The 24582-nt window shown below is 38.8% G+C and overlaps 1 protein-coding gene across 3 annotated transcripts in view; it reads right to left on the bottom strand.

The window, feature by feature from the left end:
- The window catches only part of CFAP54 (cilia and flagella associated protein 54), a 301918-nt gene extending 288544 nt beyond the window's left edge, over nt 1–13374 (bottom strand). For all 3 annotated transcript variants that reach the window (XM_047868490.1, XM_047868491.1, XM_047868492.1), the window contains exons 1-3: nt 12991–13374; nt 4876–4981; nt 1837–1980 (exon numbers count right to left, since the gene is read on the bottom strand). In XM_047868490.1, the coding sequence (XP_047724446.1) occupies nt 1837–1980; nt 4876–4981; nt 12991–13319 (579 nt within the window). In that variant the 5' untranslated portion in view covers nt 13320–13374. The remainder of the gene's footprint in view (nt 1–1836; nt 1981–4875; nt 4982–12990) is intronic.
- Nucleotides 13375–24582: the final 11208 nt, after the last annotated feature.

Raw genomic sequence — 24582 nt, 5'->3', positions numbered from 1 at the left:
TTAGAGATGAGGAAACTGAGGCACAAAGAAATTACATAACTTCTCCAGGGTCTCATCATTAGGAAGTGGCACAGAAGCTCCTCGAACCCAGGCAGCCTGGCTCTCTGGACCAAATTCTTACCAACTCTGCCATAATGCCTCTCTATAGTACGTATAATGGGGATCATTAAACAACATGAGTATCTTTGCACAAAAATATTCTGATAGTAAATTATACATTATTACTGCTTCATCTATGATCTTTATGCATTGAACCCCAAAATCTATTTCTCTAACAAAACTTCTCAAGACTTCTAGTTCTGCATTGTCAAGTTCCTGCTGGACTATATTCAATCCATTCATTCTCTTACTTATTTTATAGATATTTATTCAGAAGCACAGAATGCCAGAACCTTACACTTAGCATGGAAAAAAACAAATTATTCATATTTTTTCACGCCCTTCACAACAGTCCTGCTGACATACTCTTAAATTTGCTTCACTGCTTTACCGTCTGCCTCCAGTCTTTGTCCTTCTAATCTATTCAGCGTGGTGTTTCTAAATTAATAGAAGATTATATTCTAGAATATATCATTTCATTTGTTCATTCACTGAATAAAGCTTTATTGTGCATATCCAGTACTGTTCCAGGCAATACAGATTAGAGATTAGAGCAGTTCCTTTCCTAATAAAGCTCACATTCTAGAAGGGGAGACAGGCAATAAAAACACAAACAAAAATGTATCTGATGATAATAAGTGATATAAAGAAAAATAAAGCACAAAGTAAGTGCAAGAGGACATGAAGTAAGGGAGGGATGAGCTACACAGACATCTAGGATATAACCTTTCTAGAAGAAGCTCACCAGTGCACTGGTGCTAAGCCAGAGAGGCTGGGTGGAAGCAGGATCATGCAATAATAGCACAAGAGAAAAAGATGGGGCCATGGATCAGGGTAGCACAGGAGAGGACATAAAAGTCCAAACTCCTAAGCTTTTCATTCAGTACTCTTCCTAATGGGATGCTAACTTATAATGCCCAGTATTCTCAATCACGTACCTATGGTACAGCCAAAATGAACTGCTCAATGTACCCCCAAAACATGCCCTGATGTTTTCTTCTTATTAAACCATACACTGTTTCCAAAGCCTTGAATACTCATCAAGTTTGGAATAACATAGCTTTGGAGTTACTCTGATTAGGGTTCAAACACCAACTCTGCCCACTGCTTCAAGTGGGCTGGGTTTCTTAGTGTCTGTGCCCTCCTCTGTAAAAGAGGCATTATAGTACCCACCTTCTAGGACTATAATGCAGCTGCAAGACAACAATTCATATAATGCATACAGAAGAGTACTTAGCACCCACTAACTGCTCAACCAGTGAATCAATGGTAGCAATCAACATAATAATAATACTGGTATACTAGAAATAAAGCATAGTATTTTTTGTATCAAAAGATCTATGTTTGATCTCCTGAGCCACTAGTTAACTGTGTGATTAGCTTTCTCTTTCTCTTTTGTAAAATAGGGATAATAATAGTTTCTAATTCATGAAATTGTTGAGGATCGAATATGTTTTCCAAAGCACTTCGTCAACTAAAAGCATTCTACAAATATATAACAATAATAACCGCCTGCTGAAAGAATGAGTGATTATAGTGACACAATCTCCAAAACATCTTCACAAAGTTTAATACGTGCACTTTCTTCTCCGCCACTGAAAACATTTATTAAGCAACTTAGCACACAAGCAAACACCATGCTAAGCAAATGAAAGACATTTAGAAGCTGTCAACTAAAGAATACATTGCATGGCTAATCATAAACTGTAGCTAAAATAGCTACTGCTTTCATCTTACTGTATGAGCAGAAGTTTTGTCTCCAAGGCCTTTTGGAAAAAAGGCAGTTTTGAATTGATTCACATCTGCTTTATTCTCATCAAAGTTGACATGGAACTGCTGAAGGTACCTTCCATAGCACTGTAAAAGGGCCAATTTATATTCCTGAAATAAAAAGAGGACTTGATGCAAGTTTCAAAATACCATTTTACTTATCATTATTAAAATTCAGGAACATTCGTATTGTTCTTCATAGTATCAATATTGATGATTACTACTACTACTCTTATTACCACCATCACATTACCACTACCATTACCACTAGCATTTCTAAACACATATTATGCAACACACACTGCACTAGCTGCATTATTTCATGAATTCTCCTCCCAACAAGCCTATTGTGAAATAAGACCATCACAATCTCCAAGATGATATTATTCACCAGGGTGTGAATAATGATGATATAATAATGGGAATATTCACCAGGGAGTGTGTGGTAATACCTATATATACTCAAAATCCAAAAATTCAACATCAACCTATCCTGGTAATCCACCCACTCAGAGACGAAGATAAGTTGCATAACTAGCCTTGCTTTTCTGATACCTCCTAAGTTCCAAAAAAAGCAAGAAAAGGCGGGGGAGGGGGGGAGTAGAAAGGGAGGGAGAAAAGGAGGAAAGAGGGAAAGAAAGAAAGAAAAGAAATGAAGTAAGGGAGAGGAGAGAAGAAAGGTACACTCTCTCCTCTCTCTCATCTGCCAACGGTCTTTGAGGCTACATTAGGACATATCAAAAAAGTCTGAGCTAGGGTGCCTGGCTGGCTCAGTCCGTAGAGCATGTGATTCTTGATCTCAGAGTTGTGAGTTCAAGCCCCATGTTGGGTGTAGAAATTGCTTGAAAAAAGTAAAATAAAACCTTAAAAAAAAAGTCTGTGCTATTGTTATCTAGGATTGTTGTTAGTTCTAATTCATGCTTATGTTCCCATTACAGAATCAGAGCTCATTTCTGCAGCCCACAGGGCACAGGTGACCTGGAGTTTCAGGGGAGGTGAGATGAGCCAGGCTGTGGATATGAGTCAGCCTCCTCCCCAACAACTGTCTCCAGGAAAAGCAGCTACTCTATGTGTCAACTGCCTGTAGGGGTACGAAGCCCCTTGGGAGGCAACCACAGTCAAACTTTTGTTTCTATTTCTATTGACTTGTTACTTGTTTACTAATTAATTCTGAATCTTTCCCTTTCTAAGTTGGTTCATAAAATGAATTCAAATCTAGGTTCCAAACAAGACTATTCCAGGGGTGCCTGGGTGACTCAGTTGATTGGGTAAGTGTCTGACTCTTGATTTCCAATCAGGTCATGATCTCACGGTTCCTGAGTTCAAGTCCAGCATCAGACTCTGTGCTGACAGCATAAAGCCTGCTTGGGATTCTTTCTTTCTCCCTCTACCCCTCCCCTGTGAGCGCTCTCTCTCTCTCTCTCTCTCAAAAATATATAAATAAATAAATAAATAAATAAATAAATAAATAAATAAGACCATTCCAACAAAATGATCTTTACTGTAACTAAAATATAGATTCTAGAATGGAAGTAACAAGTCAAGTTCATTTTCAGTACTCTACCTTTATCAGTCCACTTTCTCATAAGTGAAAGGTAGATAAAAATGTTTTCTTTGTTCCTTTAAGTAAATTTTAAAATATCCTATCTGGGCCTTTCTATCTGAAATATTCTGAATCCTTAGCCACTACACAGCATGCACTTACTTTATCAGCTTCTAACATGTTCTTCCATCCTCCCTCCACCAATATCCACTCCACCCACCTGAATACTCCACAAACAACCCCAAACTGTGCTATGTATCACCAGCTTCTTATTGAGAAGCATAAAAATGAGAGGGGACACTCTTCTAATGCTTGTCAAAGTTATCCCACTTCACATGAATAAAGCTCACAAGTTAGATCTTGCCCATTTGTTTGTTTTCTATAGTTTTCCTACAGAAAACTTTTTTTCTATAGTTTTTCCACAGTTTTCCTTTACTTTCAAGTTTCTAAGAACCACCGCCCAATGATATGAAGCTAAACTGATGCTCTAATTTTGGCAGCAGAAAATAGATCTTCATTATGAAATTTCCTCCACATCTTATTCTCCATTTGGTAAATTTCCCTCCAAAACAAAACAAAACAAAACAAAACAAAATAAAACAAAACAAAACTTCGTGTCCAGAAAATAGAAATGGAAGAAGAAAATGAAGCTAAAAAACTGAAGATCAAGAAAAAATTGAAAAAGTCCTAAAATCACCTTGGGTAAAATAACTCTTGGTCCGTGGATTCTAGATGTGTCAAACATTCACATTTAACTTGGAATAATCTGGGCCTATGCCAGAGCTTAAGGGGAAAACTTACATTATCATTAACTGAAACCCAGCCAGGTGGTCTTGGTTGGTTGGTCTTACCAAACCAAGCCCACGAGTTCACAGCAATCCAAGACGTGGGCATTAACTATGGAACCAGAAATAGGGCACAAGCTCAGTTTGGAATATTATACTAAGCAAGAAACAGGGCATGTAGGGAATGACTGCTATAATTGCATATAGCAAAACGTTAAGGAGTTGAAAGTCATTAAAACAGGGCACTAGGAACCAGACAACATAGCAGCTGAGCCAGGAACCATGAAAATTGTCACTGGGCAAGGTCAGTCACATGAAAATCAACAGGAAGTGGTGTCTGGGCTCCTTTGTATAAGGTAGGAACATGATGACTCAGCATTTCCTGTTGGGCACCTACCACACCCTCTGTTAACTAGGGACTGCGCTCCCGCCCCACCAACCCCAGCCAGCTGTCTTTCCATTCAGGAATCTCTTACCTCTGGAAAATCTCAGCTACAAAATTAAAAAACAAACACTTTTTTGGTTACTGTGCCTCATTAAAATTTGTAAGACTCATTCATATTTTTCTAAGAAAAAAAATCAAATCATGTAAAATAGCAATGGTATCAAACCAAATAATAATAACAATTAGTCAAGTAATTTTCACTTAGGCTCTTTTTTCACTCCTGAGGCACTTACTTTTATTTCACAAAGGCTATCTCCAACCTTCAGAAGCTTTTCATTGTAATAGGCAGCTGGCAGCCGCGGGGCATATTTGGTCCAGATATTAAACAAAGAGGTGGCACTGTAAAAATCATAAAATAAAATATCTTCAAAGTCAGCAGGAAACCTCAATTAATTAGCAAACTATCCTTAAGCACTTATTTTGTGCTGTCTTTCCAATGTGCCTTACTGTTAATGTCTAATTATTACTAAGTATATTTAAAATTATTGCTTCCTTTATGCCAAGCACTGATCAAAGCTCTGTACATGCATTTTTAAAAACAGATTTTATTTTTTAGAGTAGTTTTAGGTTCACAGAAAAACTGAGCAAAAGGTATGGAGATTCCCCATATACAGCCTGCCCCATACACATGTACAGCCTCCCCCATCATAAACACACCCCACCAAAGTGGTATATTTGTTACAACTCACAAACGTACATTGACATATCATTATCACCTAGTGTCTATAGTTTATATTAGGGTTTACTCTTAGTGTTATACATTCTATGGGTTTGGACCAGTATACAATGACGTTTACCCATTATTAAACGGGCAGTTTCACTGCCCTAAAAATCTGTGCTCTGCCTATGCATCCCTTTCTCTCCCTTCACCCTAGGCAACCACTGAGGTTTTTACTCTCTCCATAGTTTTGCCTTTTTCAAAATGCCATATAGTTGGAATCATACAGCATGTAGCTTTTTCAAACTGGCTTCTTTTACTTAGTAATATGCCTTTAAGATTCCCCTATGTTTTTTCATGGCTTCATAGCTCATTTCCTTTTAATGCTGAATAATATTCCATTGTCTAGATACACCATGCTTTATTCATCCATTTACTTACTGAAAGGTATCTTGTTTGCTTCCAAGTTGTGGCATTTGGAATAAAGCTGCTATAAACATCCATGTGCATTACTCGGCAATCAAAAAGAATGAAATCTTGCCATTTGCAACAACATGGATGGAACTAGAGCATATTATGCTAAGCAAAATAGAGAAAAACAAATATCCTATGATTTCACTTACATGTGGAATTTAAGATACAAAACAGATGAACATGGGGAAGGGAAGCAAAAATAAGATAAAAACAGGGAGACAAACCATAAGACTCTTAAAAACAGAGAACAAACTGAGGGTTGCTGGCAGGGTGTTCCTGGTCTAAAGGGTGATGAGCATTAAGGAAGGCACTTGTTGGGATGAGCACTGGGTATTATATGAAAGTGATGGATCACTAAATTCTATTCCTGAAATCATTATTACACTATATGTTAACTAACTTGGATTTAAATTTTTTAATTAAAAATTAAAATAATAAAATAAAAATATTTAAAAATTCACATGCAGGTTTTTGTATGGATATGTTTTCAACTTCTTTAGGTCAATACCAAAAAAAAAAAAAAAGCATCAGTGCATGGATTGTATGATAAGGGTAGGCATAGTTTTGTAAGAAACTGCCAAACGAACTTCCAAATTGGCTATACCATTTTGCATTCCCACCAGCAATAAATGAGAAGTCCCTGTTGCTGCACATCTTCTCCAGCAGTGAATGTCGGTGTTCTGGATTTTGGCAATTCTGATAGGTATGTAGAGGCAGCTCATTGCTTCAATTTTCATTTTTTGATCATACATGGTGTGGAGCACCTTTTCACTGGTTTATTTGCCGTTTGTGTTATCTTCTTTGGTGAGGTGTCTGTTAAAGTTCTTTGATCCATTTTTTTTTTTAATTTTTTTTTTCAACGTTTATTTATTTTTGCGACAGAGAGAGACAGAGCATGAACGGGGGAGGGGCAGAGAGAGAGGGAGACACAGAATCAGAAACAGGCTCCAGGCTCCGAGCCATCAGCCCAAGAGCCCGACGCGGGGCTCGAACTCACGGACCGCGAGATCGTGACCTGGCTGAAGTCGGACGCTTAACCGACCGCGCCACCCAGGCGCCCCTGATCCATTTTTTAAATCAGGTTGTTTTCTTATTCAGTTTTAAGGGTTTTTTTGTATATTTTGGACAACAGTCCTTTATCAGATATGTCTTTGGCAAATATTTTCTCCCATCTGTGGCTTTTCATCTTATTCATGGTGTCTTTCACAGAACAGAGATTTTTCATTTTAATGAAGTCCTGTTTATCAACTCTTTCCTTCATGGACTGTGACTTTGGTGTTACACCTAAAAAGTCATTGTCAAACCTAAAGTCATCTAGATTTCTCTTATGTTATCTTTTAAGAATTTCACAGAATTGCATTTTACTTTTAGGTTTTTGATCCATTTTGAGCGGATTTTTGTGAAGGGTGTAAAGTGCGTGCTGAGATCCAGTGTTTGCAATGTGGATGTCCAGTTGTTCCAGCACCATTTGTGAAGAAGACTACCTTTGCTCCATTGTATTGCCTTTTCTCCTCTCTCAAAGATCAGTTGCTTATATGTATGTGGGTCTCTGGACTCTCTATTCTGTCCCAATGATGCATTTGTTCATTCTTTCACTGATACCACACTGTCTTGATCACTGTAGCTTTAGAGGAAGACTTGAAGTCAAGTAGTGTCAGTCTTCCAAATTTGTTCTCCTCCAATATTGCATTAGCTATTCTGGATCTTTTGCCACATGCATTTTTTTCTCCATTTCATTTCTACAACAACCCTGAGATAGGTAGTATCAATATCCCAAATATATAGTTGACATATTGATTGACTTGAGGGTCAGTGTATCCATGATCTTAACAAGTATATTACTATGCCTGCCTGTCCCCTGGAACATAAACTTCCCAAGGGCAAGGACCTTGATTTGTTATCCATTGTTATCCATTGCCTAGCCTCAAGAGTAGTGAATATCTACTACATAGTCAGTATCTACAGAATATCTATCTACATACATAGTCAGTAATTATTTGTTGAAAGAATGAATGAATAAATAAATAAATGACTAGGAAAAAATTCCTTGTTCTTATTTTTTTTTTCTATAAAGAGTTCAAGGATTCTACTCTCCTGTCAGTCCATTAGGGTCCTGCTTCCATCCACCAAGTAAACAAGAACAAAACATACAATATTCTCAAAACGGTTTCTAATCAGTTTCAAAAGGTAGCAGATCATTGCTCAATTTGTTCATTTATTTAGTTAATACTTACTCCTTCCTTCTCTCTCAGAAATTATAAATGCCTCAAGGAAAAATCCAAATTTCCCTTAACAGTTGTCCAATCCTATCTCATAAATTTTTAGATGAGGACAGTGTTACGTACAGTGTTAAATGAGGACAGTGAATGTGTGTGTCCCCTTGCAATTCATATGTTGAAGTCCTAACCCACAGTGTGGCTGTATTTGGAAAGGGGTACTCTAAGGAAGTAACTAAGGTTAAATGAGGTCATAAGGGTAGGGCCCTGGTCTGATGGCATGGATGTCAATCTAGGAAGAACACCAGAGAAATTGCTTTCTCTATCTCTTTCTTTGCACTTGCTCAGAGGAAAGGCTACGAGAAGACAAAGTGGTCGAGAAGTGTGCTTTCACCAGAAACTGACCCTTCCAGAACTTGATCTGGGACTTCTAGCCTCCAGAACTGGGAGCAAATAAATTTCTGTTGTTTAAGCCACCCAGAGTATGGTGTTTTGCCATGGGAGCCCAAAATGACTAATTTGTAATTAATAATTAATAATTAATAGCCCAAACTGACTAATTCAAGTAGGAATGTAAACTTAGGGATTAAAGATGACTCTAATACTTACGATGTATATGTTGGGATATTATCAGAACAACCTCAACAGAAATATGTAGATTAATTCATTCAAGTAATTAAATGATATAGATTGAGTGACAAGGGAGGCATAGAGACAGGATATTTTTACCTTCTTGGACAGATTAATAATATTCTGTAGTAGGAAAATACATACATGTACCAAGTAGTAAATAACCATGCCCCAAAAATTGTGTGAGAAATGGAGCAACAGAAATTTTAAAAGGAAGAGGCTTTTTGGTTTGGATTTTTTTTTAACATTTTTTACTTTCACTTGCTGCTTCATGAAATGCCACAGTATTAGAATAAATATAATGAATCCCAAAAAAGTCAGCATGTCTTACTAGAATTCTTAAATTATGTAGATGAAAGATTTAATTCTTCCAAACCTTAAAGATGAGATAATGATGACTATGTTTATTACTCACAAACGAAAAATACCAGCTTTGTTAAATCAATCAAGGTTACGTAAGAGAATTTTTTTAAGTGAACTTTAAGTTCAAGTTAAGACTGTTCACTGGGAATGGCTTACATAATGATTAAACAAGGAAAATATAATATACACTATAATGTGCATCATTTAAGAAAATGTTAATGTCCTTTGGATTGCTGATTTATTATAGTTGCTGCTGGATATTTAGAATTTTCTAAAATAGGAAATCATAACTATATAAACAGAATATCTAAATCTCATGTGATTATAACAAAAGCATACCTTTAAAATAATCTATCATACTCTGGATTTAATGACATTGCTGTTATGCTCAAAATCTATATTTAGATACCCTGAATTTTTTGGTTTATGGAAGTTCCTATAATTATATATTTTTTCTTTTAAAAACTAACCATCTGTCAAATATGTTATAAAAGTGAATCCTACCTAACTGTATTCCTAACTGGCCTCCACACTGGCATTCTTGTTCCATTTGGATAAGACTATATATACGTATGTATATATATAAATTAAATAAGATTAATCCCTTGCCCAAAACTACCCAATGGTTTCCCATTGCATTTAGAATAAAAGCAAACTCTACAAAAGGCCTCCAAAACCTTCCATAGCCCTAGCTATGCCTCTAATCTCACCTCACACCACTGCACCCACACTCACCAAGCCATGCTTAGCGGGCTTCTGTCCATTCCTCCCAAGTCTCTGGCTCTTTCCTGCCAAGATTTTCTCACATGCTTCTTCCCTCTGTCTATCCACTCTCTTTGCCTGGTATCTTTCTAATCTCAGCTTAATGTCACCTCCCTCACCATTCGTTTGAAAGTAGGTCCAAGGTGTGTTCTCTTCAAGCTTCTGCTCATGTGTCACCTACTCTGACCACATTGTTGAAAACTGCAGTCTCCTATCTCCCCCCACAACCCTTCCTCACTTTAGTTTTCTCCCAAGCACTTATCACTTTCTAGGTCACCATAAAACTTATTTAAAATGTTTATTTCCTATTTCTTCCTCTAGAATATAAGCACCAAGAAGGCAGGGATCTTTGTCTGGTTCACCACGGTATCCCCAGCACCTAGTACGATGCCTGGTACATGTAAGCATTCAGTAGCTTCTTCCTTTATAGCACTTGTTGTTTGTATATTGACTTAATGATTCAATGAAAGCCTATCTCTCTCTCTCTCTCTTTCTCTCTCTCTCTCTAAACTCCATGAGTACCAACTCCCTACCTATTTTGTTCACCACTATATAAACCATGATGAGTACAATGCTGGACACATAGTAGGCATTCAATAAAAGTTGTTGTGTAAATAAATACCTAAATTGTGTGAGAGATTAGATTGCTAAGGTCCATGTCAGTCATTAACATTTATGATTCTCTTACAGTCTCTTTAAAGATAGGACAGATACTATACTTACCAATCGGCCCAGGTCTACTTTCCCATATATAACATTAACACTTACTGAAAATATAAGGATACTAACCCTTGAATTCTTTCAATACCAAATATTCATTGAAAGTTTGCTCTATCCCAACCACCAGGCCAGTTGCTAGAGATAGAAAAGTAAAAAAGAGGCACATTATCCAAAGTCAGCAGGGAGGTTCCATTCTAATGGAGGAAACAGCACACAAGAAAACAAATAAATAAAAAGTATTAATTGATGGCCAAACCTGCATTACATTGGAAAGGCACTCTATGGAGGTAACTGAGGTAAGACCTGAAATAAAAGAGGGAGCCAGATATTTGAAAAGCCAAGGAAAGAACATTTCAGACAGAGGAGGCAGCAAATATAAAGGCCCGGGATGAAAAAAATTGTATCTGTCTCCCTGGAAAGTCCTGAGAGAGAAGTGAGGGATGGGCTGAGATGAAAGAGGCAAGCAGGGCCAGATGCTCAGAGCCTGGAGGATGGCAGAAGAAGTCTTAAATTTATTCTAAAAGCAATAGGAAGCAATAGAAAATCTTTAGACGAGAGCGGGTGATTGCTTTATAAAGATTACCCTGACTGCTCAATGAAGGACAGGTTTCAGACTCGAGAGGCTGTGGGGAAAGCACAACATGGTGGTGACTTGAACTAGAATGCTCGTGGGAATGGGAAGATAAAGTGCTACCTAAGGCACAAACACAGAAATGTTTGCGATATAAATATAGCTTAGGTATGTAATGTGCTTTCATTGGTCAATTCTTGGGGTTCTCATCATATTTGTCCCATTAGCAGGATTTGCCACTGTTAATCCATCATTACTTCCTACTTTGAAACAGTTTCTCTACCTGGCTTCCAGTAAACCACACACTTTTCTTCCTATCTCCTTGGCCACTCCTTCTTAGTCTCTGCCAATTTTTTATCCCCTCAACTTGTCAATGCTGGAGCGTTCCAGGAATCAGTCCTCAGACTCTCCTTTTTTCCATCTACACTCCACTCCCTTAACTACTCCATCAGGTGTCATGATTTAAATATCATTAGTACACTGACAAATCCCAAATGTATATCTTCTCTGACCTTCAGACTTGAATGACCAACCACCTACAGAATAGTTCTGCTTGGACATTGAATTACATTTCAATCGCAATAGATCTAAAACTAGATGCGGGACACCTAGCTGACTCAGTCGGTGGTGCATGTGACTCTTGATCTTTGGGGTTCTGGGTTTGAGACCCATACTGGGTGTAGAAATTACTTAAAAAAATTTTTTTTAATCTATAAATAAATAAATAAATAAATAAACTCTTGATCTGCCCCTTTCCTACCAGAAGTCTTTTCTTCCCACAGTCACTATCCATCCTAGGAAATTCACACTTGTCATTCTCCCTTGCTGCCAACGCTTCCTACAGAAATCTTCATCACTTGCCATTGTATCTCTTTCTCATCTTTCTCAAAGGCTACTTTTCCTGACTTACCCTGACCATGCTCTTAGCCACCCCCATTTTAAATTTCAACACCATACCATTTCTTCCATCCCCACTCTCTGCTCTAATTTTCTTCTAGCACTTCTTTCCCTGTAAAATGATTTCTTTACATATTTGTTTAGCAGCTGTCTGTAGTAACAAAAATGTACGCTCTATGAGGATACAAACTGTTAAATCTTTTTGTTAATTTGAGGTTTTCCTAGTTCCTAGAATGGTACGTGATATAGAGTAGGTGTTCAATAAATACTTAAAATGCATTAATGAAGAACAAATATAAGTTAAAACTATTTCTTCAATATTAAATGCATGAATGAAAAATGAAAGTTGAAATTGTTCACTATTCTGGTTTTCTTTGACATTTGTCTGCATTTGTAACTGTTAGGTTTGTGAGGTATTTTGAGTAGGAAAGAAAGATGGTGACATAAACAGGAAAGAACCTTAAAAATGAGTACTTTGAAATTCAGTAATAACATGGGGATAGAAACCCCCAAAGGGCAAACATATGTGCAAAATGAGTCACAAGATCAATAAAAAGTCATTGTGATCCTAACAGCAATATAAAAAGGAATTAAGGTATAAAAATGAATTAAAGTGCACATGTTCACAGAATCACATAGTTAATGGCATCAAGAACTTTTTGAAGAACCTAAGCCACCTCAAAGGTATTCCTTTTTCCTCATATAAAAAACTGTACCCACAGCATGGAAAGTTGTGAACCCCCGAAGTCCCCGAGTGAGCCAATTTACTGGCATGGGATAGCGATTGGGGAACACTCAGAAGGAACAGTGAGTTATGAAACACTTCTGTGTTGATTTTTATTCTGACCGGAGCAGGAAGCCAAGGTATAACATTTGCCAGGAATTAAGGGTTGTACTCGCGAGGAGTCTGTACTTCTTAAACTTTGCTTTTATCTCCAGGTTCGCAACGCTGACCCAGCTCTGGGACCACCGTGGGCATCCTCAAGGGCATCTCCTCCGGCCCCAAGAGTTGCCCTTCTTGGGCCGGCGCCCTCCCCAGGGCCCGGCCTCCGCTTACCAAAGCCGGTGGAATTCATGCTTCTGCTCCTCTGTTGTCGCTAACGCCTTCTTTCTCCTCATAAAGCCTAGTAATTCCCGGATCTCCCTCTCGCAGGAGGCCAGGAGCGGGTTTTTAGCGTCCAATGGCCCGTAAAACACGGCGAGGGGCAACGAGGTCTCCTGGCAGGTCGAGCGAGACGGTGGGCTCTGGGAGCTCGCCTTCGACTCCAGGGGCGACTTCGCGAGCGCGTTCGAGGTCGGGGGCGGGGTCGGCGGCGGTCCTGGCGGGGACACAGATGTGGGAGACAGGTCGAGGGGAGAGGTCGAGGGGGTGCCCGGCGCCGCCATATTGACGAGACCCTGGCCGGCCAGAAGTGTGTGTACACGCGGTTGCCTGGCGACGGTCTCGCGGCAACCAGACCTCCCGCGCGCTTTCGGGAAAACGCAGCGGCCCCTGGAGGGCAAAGGAAGAGAGAACCGGGTCCGGAAAGAAACGATGCTTCTGGGGACTCTTGTGCCCTCTTGTTCACTGGCACGGCTCTATGAGACAAGAATAGAGAGAAGGTTTCGGACAGAGAGCCAACAAATGGTAGAGCCAAAACGATAACAAATTCAGACTACACTCATTTTCCATTTCAACCACTTAATGGTGATAATGATCATTAACATGTGCCGGGCATCATTCTAAGCGTTTGAACCATAATCTCATTTAGTCATGGTAACAGCTTTACCACTCGGGGTATTATGAGTACTTCCATTTCACAGTTTAAGAAACCAAATTCTGATTTTGGAACCATTTACTGATTTTGGTCAGAGTAAACTGTAGTGTCAGGGACCAGATGCCAGCCTTGTGACACCAAAGCCTGTGCTCAAAATGAATAAGCTTCTACTGGCCATTCTCAAAACAACAAAGCTTATCAATCGAATCGAAATTGCGAAAATATCTGACAACCAGTTTAAGAATCAAGTACTTCCAAAAGATCCATTCTCTTCCCTCTATCTGTACCCTGAGGTAATTGTGGAAATGATGTCTGTGCCTAACAATTAGGATTACATTATATTATTCATATGTATTTCATCCTTATTCTAATTATCACTATGTTCTAAATTAATAAGCATTTCACTCAGCATTAATGCATACTAGCAGTTTGAAGTGTTAATTCTCAAAATACTTTTGCATTTTAAGCTGGGTTTTTTTTTAATTTTTTAAAAAACTTATTTATTTTTGAGAGAGAGAATGGGGGAGGGACAGAGAGAGAGGGAGATACCAAATCCAAAGCAGGCTCCAGGCTCTGAGCTGTCAGCACAGAGCCCAACGCCCTGCTTGAACTCACAGACCACAAGAACTCATGGACCATGGGATCATCATATGAGCCAAAGTGGCCTCTGAGCCAAAGTTGGACTCTTAACCAACTGAGCCACTGAGGCACCCTTTTAAACAGAAGAGACCTGCCTCTGATGGGGAAACTACAGGCCTTAAGGAAAATATTTAGGACCAAAGGAAGTTCTTCTTTCCCTGAATATTATGGGCAACAGTAAGTCTACTATTTATTTACTTAAAGTATAAGTTTCTAACTAAAAGGGAACCTACTTGCTTTATACATTATGCAATACCAAAAATTATCTAAGAGAAGAACCAGAAATATTTGATGTCTTATAAAAATAGGTCTTTAATACTGGAAAGTGTTACTGGTTCTGTCACACATAAGAATAAATAAAGACAGTGACCCTAACACCCCGTGAGCCCAGTTTCCCACTTAAGATTAAGAAGCTTATTGGACCACAGGTTGATTTCTTTCAGGTCTGACCTAATTTCTTGCAGGTTCTGTGGGCCTGTGCTAATTTATGAGGCTGGCCTAATATGTCATGTGTACTGTACTCTAATATTCTTTGAAGGAAAATGATGATGATTTTGCTCTTCAAGACAGGTAATTATGACCCACGAACCTTCTTGGCAGGAAATGAGTTGCCCTGACACCTCACTGTAGGAGTTCAGTTCTCCAGTCAAAATCTAGAAATCATTCTCTGATTAAGATTCTATCTTGTCTCTAAGTGAGCAGTAAAAATGTTAAGACTTTAAAGAATTTAGGCCTAACGAAGTAATTCATTCTTGGAGCATTTACAAAAAGTATTCATAGATCTTTTATTTTAAAATATCAGCTTGGTAAATTCTTTCTCTTCTCATCTTTTCCTTGTTCTCACATAACAGACTTGTCTACTTCAGATCAAAAGCTGATGTAATTTACCACTGAGCACTACCTATTATATTCATGAAAGTGAAACCACGGGATAAAATTAAATTAGAATGGTCAGAGAGGAGCAAGGAAAAGAAAAATAAAACAGATCAAGTGGGCTTTTTCCCCTCTGATCTGTTTACTCTCACAAACAACCTTATGAGCAGTGCAAGCACTTAAATTTCAAAGTCACTGGTAAAAGAAAATGTGACTTATTAAATTCAAATACTCGAATTATGTATCTTAGTCAGAGCCTTACATCTTAGTCATTTTCCTCCTTGCAAACACTAAGTTGACAATGCTTAACTTTCAGTAGTTTTTAAAAGCTTGTCGGAATATTTAAATGGCTGATGTACTCTGAATCATCATCACGCTAAGATGGAAGTTTCCATTTTGTTCAGTTTAAATTATATTCGAAGCATTTCTTAACATATTCGAGGTGTTATCTTTCTTGTAATGAGATGCATCTATTAGAATATCTTTTCTATTCCCTTGTCACTTCGCTTTATTCTTTCCACTCTAGTCAAAGAATGGAGCTCTGCAACTATTGTGTCTGGCAGGGCTAAATAATGTAAATAGCTTCCTTATAAATAATGTAAATTGCTGCTTCCTTATAATTAGTGTCTTTGTAGGCTGCAGGGATCCTTTTTGCTCATTCCAAAGTCTTTATCATCCAAAGTTACTGTTAGAGAAGGAATAAATAAGGTTAGTACTCTTTCTATTCCTAATTTAGCCATTAATCATTTGGACCGTCCCAAATATGTACATGTATAATGGTCTTTAAAAAAAAAAAAAAGCACAAAGATCCCCTTTTCCCACCTCACCATCTAATATTTAAACTTTTTAAGAAACTTCTCCATCATTGCATTTAGTCAAATTCAACAATTTCTTTAGTGTGTCATACAATGCATAGGTTAACCCACACATTCCTTATAAGATGCAGATGACACACAACTAATCATGATGAAAAGCCATGCTCTAAAATGTGCTGTGATAAAGGTTTAAAACATGCTGTAGGTTCCAAGGTGAAGCTTGGAACTGGAGAAAGAACAGATGATTCCAGCAAAGGTGATATTTTAGCCCCTGGACTGTCACTGCTCCTTATTAACAGAAAGCCCCTTGCAACAGAGATTTGCCTATTTACTGTGATAACCCAGCATTCAAGCCTGGAGCCTGGCACGGAGTATGGCTTAATAAATCTTTGTTGGAATGAGTAAATGGGAAAAAAATGGAAGAAGATAAGATGGAGAATATTTAAAAGGATAACACTGATTGAGAGAAAAGCCTGAGTAAGGTACAAAGTTATAAACATACACCGCAAGTTAAATAGATCATCTATCTAATGTAATGGATAGAGACTACAGTAGACCCAAGGACAAAGATGAAGCAGAAAGAGAAGTGTGATCAAATACAGTGGGTAGTTGGAAGGTGTGCTAAGAAATTTTGACTTAGTTCTGTGTTCAGTGGGAAGTCTTGATTAGAAAAACAGTATAATTAAAAACAGTAGGGATTAGGGGCACCTAAGTGGCTCAGTTGGCTAAGTGTCTGACTCTTGATTTCAGCTCAGGTCATGATCTCATGGTTGATGATTTTGAGCCCTGTGTCAGGCTCTGCACTGACAGCACGGAGCCTACTTGGGATTCTCTCTCTGCCTCTCCCCTGCTTCCTTCCTCCTCTCTCTCTACCAAAAATAAATAAGTAAGCATTAAAAAAAAAAAAAAGTAGGGATTAAAAGCCCAAATTCTAGAGCCAGAAAGCATAGTTTGAGTCCCATTTCTTCCAAGTTGCTGAATTTCACTATGCTGTGGTTTCCTCATCTGTAAGATGGGGTGAAATAATACTAGTTAACTCATAGTTTTTTTTAGTATAGAATTGTATGAGTTAATATGTATAATATCCATAAAACAGTGCCTGACACATAATAAGTGCTATAAAAATGTTTGCTAATATAATTACTCACTTGGGAACCATCAGAAATTCTTAAACAGAGAAGAATACAATCCTGTCTGTATTTTATGTATTTTAGAAGTGAAACTATTACCACAGACAGAAGATGGATGGGAGTAAAGAAGGTTATATCTGATCTCAGTTGCACAGATCATTGTAATGTTTATATTCCATCAACCATGAGACAGAAGTAGCCAAACTAAAACCACGGATAGACACTGAGGCAAAATCAGTAGGAAACCAGCTTTTAATCAATACAGCAAAGGGAGAGTCATGGAGTAATATGTAATTTACATAATAATTATATATAATATAATATATATGTACTTTATGTAATAGATATAAAATAGCTGTAAAAAGGTAGAATAAATTCTAACATGTATTTATTATTCTAACAGGTGATATATTTATGGTCTTGGAATAAAGCCTTTCTTAAAAAGTACAAAAGTAAGAGACAGAATGGAGGGGCGCCTGGGTGGCGCAGTCGGTTAAGCATCCGACTTCAGCCAGGTCACGATCTCGCGGTCTGTGAGTTCGAGCCCCGCGTCGGGCTCTGTGCTGATGGCTCAGAGCCTGGAGCCTGTTTCCGATTCTGTGTCTCCCTCTCTCTCTGCCCCTCCCCCGTTCATGCTCTGTCTCTCTCTGTCCCAAAAATAAATAAATGTTGAAAAAAAAAATTAAAAAAAAAAAAAGAGACAGAATGGAAAATACTGATGAACTTGAATACATTAAGATAAATTTTTAGAAGGGTGAAAGCACAACAAAAGTGGAAAAGCCACACCCTGGAAAAATATATTTGTAATGCATAACCTACTGTGTGAACAAAATATTGATAAATATCAACAGCAGGTTCAGATAAAGATCCTTCTTGGGGAGATTAAACAGGTTTCCTTATTACAGGCTACCAATGGAAGCCAGTGTAGTCAGGACATACAGCAAAGAAATCAGCAACATTATCCAGGACAGATGGGAATATCCATTTCCAAAATCTAAAATCTTCACCTGTGGTACCCAGTTCTGGATGGTAATATTCCTGCATCTTCCAAGTCTTTGATGCTTGAACAAGTATCGTCAATTCTTCTGGATTGCAGTATTGCTTCCAATTTAACACTGGTGTAGACAGGTTCAGATACTTCTGCCTGGCCCTTCCACCCATAACAACTCGAATGTCACAGGCTAGGGCTCTGCTAAATACTTAATCTCTTCAAGGGTTGAGATCTGGAAACTAGATGAGGGCCCATAATTTTCCATTGTAGCAACTTATATCATATTTTTGCTTACTGTTTCTTGAATTTTCTGATTATACCTAGTAAGCAACATTTTTGTTGCCTTCTCATTCAACTTGCCCCTGTGAAACCATGATCCATTAGCCAACACCAGATACCCTGTAGGTAAAGGCACTTTGGTTGTCACCCTGGCCTGCCTATCCATTATGGTAATGACCTCAGCAGTCTTTGTTAACTGCTACCACTTGGCCTTTGCCGTTCTGGAATTGCATCATCCCCACTAATATTATGATGCTAGATTTCATGGCAGAACCCTCTATTTATTAACCCTGGCCTACAGAAGACAGAAACTATTAAGCTTCTCCAAAGATCCTGGCGCTCCCGCATCACTGCATTCTTTACATCCTCAGTGAAGGGAATATTCCCTGACCATTCCAAGAACATAACCAGCTGCTGGGTTCCCAGGACATATAAAATAAATTCATTCTAACATTCTCACCTCTCTGAACTTTCTGTTCCTTTCTTCAATATTATGCCAAGGAAGTTCTGTCATCTTTACCTCATTTGATGTAGAACGATATCAGATCCACACTTTAAGAAGCCAACCTGTTGGGGTGCCTGGGTGGCTCAGTCCGTTGAGGGTCCGACTCTTGGTTTCAGCTCAGGTCATGATCTCATGGTTTGTGGGATCAAGCCCTGTGTAGAACCCCACGTTGGGCTCCGTGCTGATGCTGGGGAGCCTGCTTAAGATTTTCTCTCTCCCTCTCTCTGTCCCTCCCCCATTCATACTCACTCTCTCTCTGTCACTGTCAAAAGAAATAAATAAACTTGAAAAAAACCATCCTGTTAAATTATTGGGATTCCTGAATTATGGCTAAGTACCCTCATATTAATGAATTCTACTCCATTCAGCTTTGTATTCTGTCCCCCTGGTCTAACATACTCAAGATACACTCCTATACACATTCGCCAGTCCCAGCTAACATCTATTAGCCAGATCCTGAAATTCCTTTGGCATGTGGGCTATTTCTTCCCAGACCAGAGCTTGTACTTTCCTGCTCAGGCTATGCTGAAACCTGACTTTGTTTTTCAGCCAGGAGGTAATGAGGGTGTTGGGGCATATCTTGAAGAAAACAAGAATCATCTTGAAAGGCACCTGCTTCAGATTAGGTTATTGCATGTTCCTCCAGGCAAGCAGAGACTGTTTTTCTGAGGCAAGTGGTTAGGGGCTATATCTGCCATCCTGGAAAGCTCAGAGTAATCCAGGAGCTCAAAACTCTTACGCTTGTCTACCTAAATATCTTCATTTCAAGTCTCTGGGCCCCATTCTTTTCTTGGAATCTTTGCTGTATGATCAGACCCTTGGCCTGATTTTGAGCAAAGTTTACCTGCCATTGTCCTGAACTGTGATAAAGGCACTCTGACTTTCAGAGCATGACTTAAGTTGTCAAATAACTGCCCTAAGACTATAGACAGAGAAAGTGTGTGTGTGTGTGTGTGTGTGCGTGTAAAATTTTTTGCAAGACTTTTAATGCCTATAAAAGAAGCCACATCACAATAATTTTAATTAATATTGCCCCCATACTGACCAAACACGATAGCTATTTGATCTCCCAAAACCTTGTTGTATCTGCACCTCATCACAATTAAACTATGGGTGAAATCACCGCATGCCGAGGATTATTACCACACCACCTACCACTGCAATTGGCTCCCTATTGCTTTCAGACAGCAGGCAATTCAACTCTAAAATCCCATCCTAAGGAGCCACTTTTTATAGCTCACTCCTTTTGTGTTAACCTGGCTTTCCTAGAAAACAGAGTTTGAGGCAAAAGCTTAAGTGCTAGTACTTTATTTGGTAGTGCAATTCCCTGAGGCAAGAATGAAGGAAATGGGAAGTCAGACAGGGACTGTAATGATTAATTTTTCTGTGTCCACTTGACTGGGCTAAAGGATGCCCAGACAGCTAGCAAAATATTATTTCTAGGTGTGTCTGTGAGGGTGCCTCTGGAAAATATTTGATAGAGTGAGTAAAGAAGATCATCTCCCCAATGTGGATGGGCAACCACTAGTCCACTGAGGGTCCAAATAAGACCAAAAAAAAAAAAAAAAAAGAAACAGAGAAAAGGTCAATTTGCTTTCTCTGCTGGAGCTGGGACATCCAAGTTCTCCTGCCTTGGACATCAGCACTCCTGGTTCTCAGTCCTTTGGAATTTAAATGACTGGCAACTCTGATTCTCAGGCCTTTAGATTTGGACTAAATTACACCACTGGCTTCCCTAGCTCTCTCATTTACAGATGGCAGATCATGGAACATCCATAATCATGTGATACCAATATACATCTTATTGGTCCTATTTCTCTGGAGAACCCTGATTAATACAAGTACTAAGATACTACTAAGGTACTAAGATATGTTACTGCTGTATAAATACCTGAAACTGTGGAAGTGGCCTTGTATCTGAGTTATGGGTAGAGGCTGGAAGACTTTCAAGGTGCATTCTAGAAAAAGTCTATATCACTGTGAATGGACTGTTAGGAGAAATTCTAGTGAGCACTCAGAAAGAAAAGAGGAGAGCTGTAGAGAAAGTGTCAATCTTTTTAGGAAATACCTAAGTAGCCCTGAACAGAATTTTTGTAGAAATATGGATGGTAAAAGCCATTTGATGAGGCCTGAGATGGAAATGAGGAACATGTTATTGGACAGTGGAGGAATTGCCATCTTGTTATAAAGTGGCAAAGAACCTGGATGAATTGTCTTCATATTCTAATGTTTTGTGGAAGATAAAATTTGTGAATGATGAAATCAGATATTTAACTGAAGCTATTTCTAAGCAAAGTGTTGAAGGTGCAGCTTGGCTCCTCCTGACTGCTTGTAATAAAATGTGAGAAGAGAGAAATGACTTAAGGATGGAATTGTCAAGCAAAAAGGAAACAAAACTTAAAGATTTGGGAGATTCTCAGCCTGTTCATATTGAAAAAAAAAATGAGAATTCTGTTTGGAAGGAGGACACTAAGAGTGCAGCCAAGTAATCATTTGATAAAATTAGTATGAACCAGCCATCTCAACAATAGCCAGGAGCTAGTGTCAAGACAATGAAAGAATGACCCCAAACGCAATTCATAGACCATCAGGGCTGGCACGACTATCACAGACCCAGAGGGCAAGGGCCAGGGGCCAGAGTGGTACCCAGATCCCCATCACATCACAGGCTCCTTAAAAGCCTCAGGGGAAGCTCCAGTAGGCAAGCAGCAAACATTGGTGATATCTGTGACACACCCTCTCTGCCAGCATGCAGAATGCACAGGTCCAGGACATATAGATGCCTCCACACAGATTTCAAAGAATGGAACTTCTGGAAGAGCCACAGTCCTGGGAACCCCAGCCCAGAAGAGATGCCAGCCCAGGGCAGAGAACCACCTTCAGAGAGTCACTGTGGGGCTGGACCATTGGACTGTTGGGCCGATGTTGCCTCCTTGGTGGGCTTGGTAGACAGACCATCAGACCAAAGAGGATTATTCTACAGGCTTAAGGTTTAATGTTACTGGCCCCATTAGGCTTCTGAACTTAACTAGGACCTGTCACTCCTATGTTATTACCTATTTCTCCCTTTTGGAAAGAAAATGTCTACCCTATGCCTTTCCCACCATTGTATTTTGAAGCATATTACATGTTTGGTTTCACAGGTTCAGAGCAAGAGAGGAATTTGCCTCGGGATGAATCTTACCTTTGGTTTCACTCATATCTGATTTAGATGATATTTAGATGAGACTTTACACATAGGCTTTGAAGTTGGTGCTGGAACAAGTTAAGATTTGGGGGGCTATTGGGAAGGAATGAATGTATTTTGCATATGATAAGGACATGAGTTGGGTGGGGGCAGGAATGGAATGCCATAGACTGAATGTTTGTGATCCCCCCCACCCAAAAAAGTTTATATGTTAAATCCTAAAATCTAATGTGATGGTATTTGGAGGTGGCGACTTTGGCAATTGAGATCCTGAGAATGGAGCCCTCATGAATGGGATTCATGCCCTTATAAAGGAGAACCCAGAGAGCTCCCTCTAACCATCTGCTATGTGAAGACACAGCAAGAAGACCACTATCTATGAAGTAGGAAATGGACTCTCACCAGACACTGAATCTGCCAGTGATTTTATCATAGACTTCCAGGCTCTAGAACTGTGAGAACTAAAGTTATGCTGTTTAAGAAATGCAATTTATGGTATTTTTGTTATAGCAGCCCAAAAAGACTAAGACGAGGACAGATGGAAAGGAAACACAATGCTGGCCAATGAATCATAAAGAAACACATAGCCAGTTGCTCAGCCATGTGGGCTATCTCCCAACAGGCTATATAAATTTTTATATTCCATATATTGGAATAGTCTATGAGAAGGAGAGGTAGAGAGAAAATGTACCTGTTCTTTTCTTCCTGTCTTCTGTACCCCATTGGTCAAGACTCATCTGTGTACTTCCAGGTTGAACCACCTGGCCCCATAAGCAGCTGCTGGGGATACTGAATCTCATACCTTGTGATACAGTGTGTCATCCTACTTCAAAAGTGGTAAAAGGAGCCAGAAACTTTAGATGGTAGCTTCAGGTGATGGCAACAGGCAGGCAGGCATGGAGTTGGTCACCACAGCAGCTGCTGGAAGACAGCAAGTGGTTGAGGACCCAGTAGCCTGGTGAAGACAGAGAAATCCAAGGCAGCACATACAGTGTGTCCAAGACACAAATTCTCTTGAATGCCAATGCTAGCAACACCCTAAGGAAAGCAGAGGAGCAACATGGAAGGTGCCTGGATCCCCAATGCTGTGAAGTCACAGTACCAGTCCTGGACCATCCACACCCAGATTATTATGTGAGATGAAAATAAACTCCATCTTGTTTAAAGGACTGGTATTGAGGGTCTTTGTAGGAGTAGCCAAAACTATAATATACCATATGTCTGGGGCGCCTGGGTGGCGCAGTCGGTTAAGCGTCCGACTTCAGCCAGGTCACGATCTCGCGGTCCGTGAGTTCGAGCCCCGCGTCAGGCTCTGGGCTGATGGCTCAGAGCCTGGAGCCTGTTTCCGATTCTGTGTCTCCCTCTCTCTCTGCCTCTCCCCCATTCATGCTCTGTCTCTCTCTGTCCCAAAAATAAATAAACGTTGAAAAAAATTTAAAAAAAAAATATACCATATGTCTCAGAAATTTCATGTCTTCATATCAGCTTAGATAATCATGTACAGGATGTATAAAGATACACATACAGACATATACAGAATGTACTGCAGATATTCATTCATTAAATGCTTGTAATAGCAAAGCATTAAAAACAACATAAATGTGCATTATTAGAAGTAGATAAGCCATAATTTATCTATAATATTAAATACCAATCAACATCCTAAAAATATATAGTACATTTTGTACACTTTGACATGAAAATATATTTTACATTTTTTTATTTTTAAGAAAATATAGAATGATATGAACAGTATGCTAACATTTATCTCTAAGAAGGTACCATAAAATGATACTGTAATATTTGTATTTATATGTGTGTCTCTATATATTATGAGAAAGTGGGGAGAAAGAAGTTCTGAAAGAATACTCAATAAATGGTTCACAGTGGTTACATACGTGAAGGAACTGAAATGGAAATTAGGGAATCAAATGAGATTTTAGACTTGTCTGTCATGTTTTTACTTGTTTAACAAAGAAAGACCTTCCTGTATTATTTATGCAGCTAGAAGTTCATTTAAAAATGTAAAACTACAGAGGTGCCTGGGTGGCTCATTCAGTTAAGCCTCCAACTTTGGCTAAGGTAATGATCTCTCATGGCTGTGAGTATGATCCCTGCATCAGGAGGCCTGCTTTGGATTCTGTGTCTCCTTCTGTCTCTACCCCTGCCCCACTCACATTCTGTGTCTATCTCTCAAAAATATATAAACATTGAAAAAAAATTTTATGTAAAATTATGAATCGTTTATTATGCTAGAAAGATAGGATTACAAGAATCTCTGTTTTGTGTTCTTTTCTATACATTCCAACCTTTATACAGTGAATATGTATTATTTTCATTGTAAAAAACTAATACTTTTTAAACTAAAGCATGATGATACATATTCACAATAGCTGTACTACAAATTAAAAATAGAAATTCCATAATCCCTAACTAGACAGAATTTCCACTAACTGCATCATTTGGAGGGGGA

This window comes from Prionailurus viverrinus, chromosome B4, assembly GCF_022837055.1.
Source record: "Prionailurus viverrinus isolate Anna chromosome B4, UM_Priviv_1.0, whole genome shotgun sequence".
Taxonomy (NCBI): Eukaryota; Metazoa; Chordata; class Mammalia; order Carnivora; family Felidae; genus Prionailurus; species Prionailurus viverrinus.
The sequence above is the reverse complement of the archived record's forward strand: the minus strand, read 5'-3'. Positions and strand labels throughout refer to the sequence as shown.